Source organism: Amphibalanus amphitrite, unplaced genomic scaffold (genome assembly GCF_019059575.1).
Source record: "Amphibalanus amphitrite isolate SeventyFive unplaced genomic scaffold, NRLGWU_Aamphi_draft 000621F_arrow, whole genome shotgun sequence".
In the NCBI taxonomy this organism is placed as follows: domain Eukaryota; kingdom Metazoa; phylum Arthropoda; class Thecostraca; order Balanomorpha; family Balanidae; genus Amphibalanus; species Amphibalanus amphitrite.
In genome coordinates, this window is record NW_024882115.1 from 142,333 (window position 1) to 151,405 (window position 9,073).

General features: G+C 47.8%; 1 protein-coding gene across 1 annotated transcript; it reads right to left on the reverse strand.

The window, feature by feature from the left end:
- Positions 1-4,136: 4,136 nt before the first annotated feature.
- LOC122363462 lies at positions 4,137-8,408 on the reverse strand. Its single transcript, XM_043332754.1, has 4 exons — positions 8,233-8,408; positions 5,454-5,558; positions 5,024-5,166; positions 4,137-4,383 (listed from the first exon to the last, which is right to left on the reverse strand). Exons 1-4 carry the CDS (start codon positions 8,356-8,358, stop codon positions 4,137-4,139), a joined length of 621 nt encoding a protein of 206 aa, XP_043188689.1. The 5' UTR covers positions 8,359-8,408.
- Between the last annotated feature and the right edge of the window lie 665 nt (positions 8,409-9,073).

The window sequence follows — 9,073 nt, forward strand, 5'->3', positions numbered from 1 at the left end:
CTATCGCCGACGCCCAGTCTCATTCAACGCTTCCTCCACGGAGACCAGTGCGATTTGTCCCGCGTGCACAATGGTGGTGGTCTGAGAAGCCACGTAAGCTCATTATGTCGGGAACACGAGTTTTGAGCTAGCCAATGGACACAGTCATTTCGGAGGTTCGATGGCTAGTGTAGCTCAACAATGGAGACTGCCGGTCTGAGAGGAGCACCAGCTTCATATCCAGGTTGAATGCCGCTGAGCCAACTCGCGAGAAGTCCAATCGTTTCCCTCTACATATGCTGCTGTCAGTCTGGACCGCCTGCACAGTTACAGCGCGCTCAGTTGCACGCGGGGCCGCATATAGCGATGAACGGCCTGCTTAGAGACGGGATGTCACTACTCTGCCGATTTTTGTGCGACCGTTCACGTTTCAACGACGACTTTGCCGCGATGGTTTTTGCCACTCGATTTATGATCGTGTTCCGCCCTATGTCCTTTCCATTCTCCAGAGTTTCTTCCCACTGTCGATGGTTATCTAGTGTTTGAGTTATTTTGACCATTGAGGCATCCGGTGACCTGAGCTAGGGTCAGACGACATTGTATGTACAGCCCACCGCTAAAGTAATGTAGGGTTTTACCAATCTCAACGGTTGGCTTTGACTGGCGATTGTTTAATGCGGAGTGATCGAAAATAAGATGTCAATAGCTAAAGTTGCAGCTGCAAGGGTGACGATACATATAAGCTACATTCAAAGTTTCATTGTAGTCTGGTTAATCGTTCGTAAGCTTCAGAAGCAGAACATAACCGTAACTGAAACCCCACATACAGTGGTCAGTGATACAGTGGTCCAGCACGCAGGATCCTGTGCTGCTGCGACGCACTACACGTGCTACTGTGTTTCTTGACGCACTTGCTGAGTGCGACGTGCACCAGTCTGTGACTTCTCCTACGCGCGGTGGTAATATTCTGGACTTGGCACTCACACACGGCGCGGTAGCGACTTCAGAGCCGACTGACGGTGTCTTCGACTCGGACCATCGTATGGTCACAACTTTGTTCTCTGTAAACTGTGGCCGTACTCCGCGTGTTTCCAGAACCACTGTGTACAACTATAAACGGGCGGACTTTGCTGGACTCCGCAATGCCTTACGTCTCCTGCCGTGGCATTGTCTGCGTGACTGTGACCTAGATGGCGCTGTGTCGCTGTTCTATGACCTTGTATTAGCAGCCATCACTGATCATGTTCCGATGGTGGAACTTAAGACAAAGTACCCACCTTGGTTCGATAAATCGGTCAGGAACCTTCTCCGAGAGAAGGAAGCAGCCCACCGTCGTAAAAAGGCCGATCCGTCTGCTGAAAATTTAGGACGTTTTTCCACTGTCAGGGCCGCGTTCAAACGTCAAGCAGCTAGCAAGTACCGCGATTATCTTTTAAGTCTCGTTCGTGATTTTAAAGACAATCCGAAACGTTACTGGTCTTTTATCAAAGCCATTAAATCATCCAAGCACGTTTCACCCGTCCTGGAATTCGGTGGCCGCGCTCTCCGCAGCGATGTTGAGCGTGCCAACTGCTTGAATGCGTGCTTTGCCCTTAAGTTTAGCGACCCGGCGGTAGAGGCGTTGCCGGCAGCGCCCGAGCTCAGTGCCCCTGGCATTGACCGGTTTGCGGTGCCGCACGGCCGGGTCGCGCAGCTACTGAGAGAGCTGAGTCCGCACAAGGCCTGCGGCCCGGACGGTCTCAGTGCGCGCATTCTGCGAGAATGTGCTGATGAGCTGGCTGTTCCCATTGAAATATTGTGCGAAATGTCTGTGTCGCGAGGGTCGTTTCCGTTGTACTGGAGGAGGGCTAACGTTGTGAGTGTTCACAAGAAGGGCTCTAAGAAAAATCCAGAAAATTATCGGCCGGTGTCATTGCTGCCTATCTGCTCAAAAATTCTGGAAAGAGTTGTATTTGAGAACCTTCTGCCAGCGTGTTTGCCAGCCATTCCTCCCAATCAGCACGGTTTTCTGCCTGGCCGCTCATGCGTCACCAACCTCTCCTGCTTCCTTAACCACTGCTGGTCCTCCATTTCCAAAGGCAAACAAACCGACGCCATTTACACAGACTTTTCGTCTGCATTCACGTCTGTCAACCACACCTTGCTCCTTCACAAACTCCGCTATTCTTTTCAAATCACTGGCCTCGCTCACACCTGGCTGACGTCCTACCTCAGCGATCGCATGCAGCGTGTCGTCCTGAATGGCAAGCACTCCATGTGGACCGCTGTGCGGTCGGGCGTGCCGGAGGGCAGCATTTTGGGCCCCCTAATGTTTTTGTGTTATGTTGCTGACATCCCAAAGTGCATCGAACCTGATTGTCTGTTATATGCCGATGATGTGAAGCTCTTCCACCGCGTAGAATCTACTGAAGATGTTGCAGTCCTACAGAGGGATATAGACCGACTATGTGGCTGGGCTAAAACCTGGAAGCTAAAACTCAACCCGAGCAAATGTCAGTGTATAACATTTACACTCAAGTCATCTCCTGTTCGCGCCGTGTACAGACTGGATAGTCATGAGCTTACTCGCTGTCATGAGGTGCGTGATCTGGGTGTTATATTGGACGCGAAGCTTACGTTTGCTCAGCATGTCGATGTGACCGTGCGGAAATGCAAGAAAATGTTGGGGATGATTATGCGAGGTGTCCAACTGCCTCGGTGTCCCCGGCGGGTCAAGTTTGACCATAGTGCGCTGATCGCCGCGTACAATGCCCATGTTCGCTCCATTGCTGAGTATGGCAGCGTTGTGTGGAGTGGCGCAGCAGTAACACATCTGGCGCGGCTCGAGCGCATGCAGCATCGCTTCTTGTCTTGGCTGGCATCCAACACCCACGGTCGCGACCTGCCCATAAGTTATGAGACGCTTCTTGTTCGATTTGGCATGTGTTCTTTGAAATCGCGCTTTATTCAAGCCGATCTCCGCCTGGTTTTGGGATTGCACCATGGACGGATCGACTGTCCTCACCTTCTGAGTCTGTTTGGTCTGGCGGTCCCTAACAGACGTTCTCGGCAGCCAGCACTGTTTCATGTCGCATTCGGCAGAGTGAACACTGTAAAGTCGGGACTTTTCATTCGCATTCCTGTGCTATGCAACAATTTTCTACAGAAAATTCCGAATGCAGATATGTTGGCTCCGTCGAACTGCATCCATTCTGATGTGTGTGATTTCGCTCGTTCTCAGGGTGCTTACATCTGAGACAATGTATCGTGCTTTGTAGTAGTATGTAGTGTTTTTTTTTGTATTTTATGGGCATGACTGCCACTGTAAATGGGCCGCTGGGTCTGTGGTTGGCTTGGCACAATACACAATACACAATACACAATACATTGCTTCTGCTGTGGACTGTACCATGTTCAGCGCTCACTGTGTGGCCACCAAGTTTGAGCCAGGCTCAGTTCACTATGTATAGGTGGGGTCACGTGACAGCCAATACGGCCCAGCTAAGGCCCTGGTCCCGTTAAAATTTGATTGCTCTGACATCTGTGTGTGGACAGCTTATAACACGCGTCCAGGAGATGATCGATTTAAGCATACTAGAGGTGAGTTTTTAGTCGTCCTTATATCAGACGAACAGCTAGCATAAAGCTGTTCTAGCTTCCTCTGCACCCTACATACAGCTTGGTCATAGTCTGCCCGCGTTGTGACGATCGCCCGGTGGTTGTTTGATTGAGCGACTCTGCGTACAATCTGTCGGTGGAACTTCTGCTAATGTCAGATTAAAATAAGCCCGAGATCAAATGTTTGATTGAGCGACTCTGCGTACGATCGGTCGGTGGAACTTCTGCTAATGTCAGATTAAAATAAGCCCGAGATCAAAATGTGTATTCAGCCAAACGGTTTATGGGAAGCTCGTGGATTGCTAGCATGTATGAATCACAGCCACATCACATGTTTCAACCATGTAGTTCATCGAACATAATGCACTTTGTAGTGGTGTCACCATTTAAATATTTAAGCGTACGCATCGTTCAATCAGAGATAGCAAAACACCACAAATTACGATGGAAATAATCCGCAACTGGTTACTTCACAGCCACACATAAACATGGAAATGTCACAGCGAAACATGTCATGCGCTTACGATACACGCTTTGCTAAAACCAGAGCGAAGCTTATTCTAGAGCTCATCTGGGTTAGCCTTATCAGTGTACTGGTAAGGGGCGTAAAACGCACGACCAATGCGCGGGCCAAATAGGTGGGCTCGAGGATTCGCCACCTTGACAGGCGGTTTCCCTGCAGCATCGCTGAACTGGGCTGTTGACCGATTAATCGAGCGCTTAGCAACGTTCCTGAAGAGGATTTGACGTCTCTTCCGGAATATTGTTCTAAATGGCAGCGCTTTAGGCTCCTTGATGTCATTACAGCTGGAATAAAAAGGTTACATGAATACCTAAACTATAGTTTTCTCTTTTTACTAAAATAAATATTCGGCTTCTGCAGCACTATTGTTAAGTTACCCTGTTGTGAGAGCATGGAAAAATCTCAAAATATGGATTAGACACATTTTTCCATGGCAATATAAGAAATAGCTCAAAAGATTTAAACAATGAAAGCAAATACAACTTGTTGGAGGTGAGCTATGGCTAATTTGGGCATAATTATGAATATTATGATGCTAGAAAATGACCTTATGCTCATGATACAATGAAATGATATTAAAATAAGTCCAAAAAGTATTATGATATATTTCGAATTGCGTCGTCTTCAGAATGTCAATTGTCAATTGTCAATTCCGAAAATGTACATTCTGAAGACGACGCAAGTCGAAATGTATCATAATACTTTTTGGACTTACTTTAATATCATTTCATTGTATCATGAGCATAAGGTCATTTTCTACCATCATAATACAAATACAACTTTGGCAAAGATGTTCGTCTTGGGCGCAACAGCTTACTTTTTCTGAGGTCCTGAATAGGTACATATATGACTAAAATTATAATCGTTTGATCATGCAATGCATGATCAAAATGCATGATCAAACAGTCGACCGTCAGTACTCACTCGACCACCTTGTTTTCCAGGCAGCAGATTTTGTCGGGAAACACGACACCGGTGTGCATCCAGTCGTGAGAGCAGTAGCGGTAGAATCCTCCCACAGACAGACGTCTGGCAGTTCGTTCCATGATGGTGTTCGGCTCGGAGGTCTTGGAATGGCAGGGCAGATAGTTATACGGTGATCAAACTACTGCACCTTACATAAAATGCTTAAAGTTTAAAACGGCTTAACAGTACAATGGTAAACCAAACTAAACAAGTTAGCTGCAGCTCTCGTCTTGACCTCGCAGAAAACTCTTTACAGCGGTGTCCATTCTATGCTCTTATGATTCTAGTGGCAGACCAAATATAGTTATCATTGCCTCCAATCACGTTAGCAGCAATCCCAACCAACAGGACTTTCGCGTAAAAAAAAGAAAAGGGATGAAAAACATACCCGAGTTTCTTGAGGCCGAAGAGTCAGACAGACGTGACGTTGAGTTTCAATGGAGAGTCGAACAGGCAGCATTCGAAGGTTCATGTCGCCAGTCAGGACCACAGTCTGAAAACATTAACATTGATTATAATCAAACGATTTCCATTGCCCTTACAACGTAGTAGAGTGAAACAGAAGAAGCAAAACACAAGATAACACTCCTTGACGATTACATTTAACGCTATACAAGAGAAGATTTGCTAAAATAGCATGTACTGGTACGTCAACTGAAACTCGTTAACCTTTCACTTTCGCCTACGGAAAGCGAAAGTGCAGTGTCCTCAGGTAATGAGTGGCCTCTCCACGCGTGCCACCGCGCCGTCGCCGCGCCGGGCGGAAATAAGGGCCCGTCCCCCCGGCTCCCTGATCTTATCTCACTGTTGGGGGACGCTCCTGGAGTGCGCTCATCCATTCATGGTTCTGCGTGGGCTACCCGTGAACAGGTAATGGAAAACAGGCGACCTATCTTTGTTCTTGTAAAGAGCTTAGCAGGATATTCTTAACCTGTCAGTTTCAATTATTGCCCCAATCTGGTGAAGAAACCAAGGAGTTAAGCAGGAGGATCAGGGCCTCGGCTAACATGTTAACTGGTGGGCCAAATGGCCCACCAGTGACCCGAAATGGCCCACCAGCCTCAAAGATTTGGCCCACCAGTAATTTTCCGAAAAAATCTAAGTTTTCACATTTTACATCACGACGTAGGTAACATTGTGATACAGACAGAGACTGAGGCTTTACTATACATTGTTTGATTGTTGCATTTATTAAAAGTAAGAACTTGATCGTCGTTGCCCGCCTAATACCATCACCATTCCCGGTTTCTTGAGACAGCCGTAGGTTAAGCCCCTGTCACACTTCACCGGATTGGACCAATGGACGAGAAACGGACGGCGTCCGGTGATGTCCGGGGGATGTCCGTTCGTTTCCGTTGGACGTCCGTTTCTCATCCGAATATCCGTTCCATGTCCGGTGGTGTCCGGTTTGCTCAATCGGACACCACCGGACATGGAACGGATATTAACGGATGACAAACGGACGTCCGACGGAAACAAACGGACATCACCGGACGCTGACAGCTCTCGTCCGTTTCTCGTCCGTTGGTCCAATCCGGTGAAGTGTGACCGAGGCTTTAAATTTTATGTAATAATCGTGAAAGACGTCTGCCTCTGTCAATTACAATTTACAGATAGTGTCGGCGGCTCAGTGTGGCCAAATTGGTATAGCGTTAGGGGGGCGACGTATAAAAAGTCGTATGAGGATGTCTCTTTATTAAAAAGAAACTCGTCCTCAGCCTCATTTTAAGTGCAGTTTTTACAGGTAATGTGGAAAAACTAATTATTATACCTGACATCAAGTTCTTGTGGAAAGTACAAAAAAAACCTTCAAATGTTGTCATTAAAGATATAAAAAAACATTGCAAGCGCGACAGTACGAGTAGGACGGTGGAAATCGTACATTGGAACATTTTTAGTCTTTATTCCTACACTATAATAGGTATGCTTTCACGACAAAAACGTCGTGATGATGCAATTTTAAAATTTCTGAGGATGTTATTATACTTTTCATTGGGGGTGACTCTCCCCGCAACATCACCACTTTGGCCAATCGAGGTCTGCGAGAGTTCTTGCAAGCTTTCCGATCGACCGAGTGGTTGCAGTCACATAAGCATCTGCCGCAGACCAGTCGGTTACAAGAAAAACTACGAATAAAGAACAGACCAGTAGACGGTCGGGGATAAGCCTGCGAGCGATCTCAGACGGCTCGCCGATAGACACGATATAAGCCAGTTGGGCTTTTGAGTCAATTCTTTTCCATGCGACACCAATAGGCTTAATGATCATTTGGGGTTGCTCCTACAACCCCCTTTTGGGGTTCCTGCTACAACCCACTTTATAAATAAAGTTGCACTCGTGCTGCTCACAATTCCTCCCGATCCACCCGACAACGCCCGATCCCGTCCGACCGCTTCCGAATCTCCGACTAGTTGGCGAGTGATCCACTCAGGGCTCGCTGATTTTTAACATCCGACCGGCCGTAAGTTATCGTCCAAAGTTTAATAATCTGCGTCAATATTTTGTGTATACTTGTGCGATTTTATGTGCACCGCCGGAGTATCACCACTGAGAGGGTTGTGGGTCCCTACTCTCTCCTCTCTCTGAAGAGTCGGGGGGGGGGGGGGATCAAACACCGTTTTTTTACATTTTTTTAATGCCATCCTGACGTTTTTGCAGAATAAAGTGGCCGAAATCTGGAGAGAAATCGAAAATTGGGGGGGGGGGGGCTATGGCTACGAAGGTCAGTCCATGTCGCTGCCCAAGTGGCCCACCAGTCAAAATTCCTTAGCCGAGGCCCTGAGGAGGATGGTCGTACGACTTATCTGAACTATCATCCGCATTTTACGTGTAAGTAGGAAAAGTACGGATTCATTATACTAGGTTATCATTATACTAGATATCATTGAAATAACAGGCACTTGGTGGAGACGAATCTCTACAGGCAATTGCTCTTTTTATGGTTTTTGTTTAAAACGCTGTTCAGCACAACGCTTTATAAAACAATTACATGTGTATTTAAAAATACCGATATCAAAAGAAAAGCTAGAATGATTAACTACAGAACCTCCGTTCAGTTCGTTTGAGCTACATGTGTCTCCATCACAAATCATATGTAGGTATACAATATCTGAAAAAAACTGTCATTTTTAATTGTAAATGCTAACATATTCCCCGTTTGAATTTACCGTGTTGGCGCAGGAGTTGAGGCAGTCGATCTCAGCGGAGGGCTGACGACAGTCGGCCGGTCGCGGTCCCGTCTCCATCACCGTCTCGCCCAGAGTCCAGGGCCGACCTCCAGTCGACTCCAGCATCACCAGCAGGCCGCACTGGCAGTGGCCGGCCGCCGGCGCCGGGCCCAGCACCGCCAGTGCCGCCAGCAGCAGCCAGGGGAGCGCGCCGCCCGCCACCGCCCCCGCCCCCGCCCCCGCCGCCGCCGCCGGACGCCGCGGGGTCCGGTGACGGGTGCCGCCACCGCCACCGCCCTGGGAGGTGGTGGTGGCCACTGGTTTCTTGGGTCCGAAGATGCCGGTGTAGTCAGCCATGGTGGGTCCCATCACAGGAGGAGGGCGCCTCAGTGTTCGTCGACTGCGGCCAGGGAAGATGGCACCGGCGGCAGGTCAGGTGATGGGAAGAGAGCACAGCACGCCCAATGATCATGTTCAGGCCGCTTGAAGACAATAGTGGACAGTTCTTCAGTGATTGCGTGCTTTACATGATAGTTAAAAATTACTTTGCCTTTTCTACCTTTTTTCTTGTTACGTTTCGATATAACCGTAAGGATAGTTTGTCAAAATTAAAACCATTTTTAATGTTACGCTGAATAAATAACCTAACATATTAAAGGAGATTCATCAGGAATACAAAGCAGCAACAAACATCAGACTGTTATGAGAGAAACTGACTGAAGGTATATGAAAACAGCTACCTTTCGAAGGTGGAAGAGATGACGCTCGTCTGGTCTCTGGAGCAGGCGATTGCCTTTCTGTTCACTTTTTGAGTGACGATGGTCATCATTTTCAAAGTCTT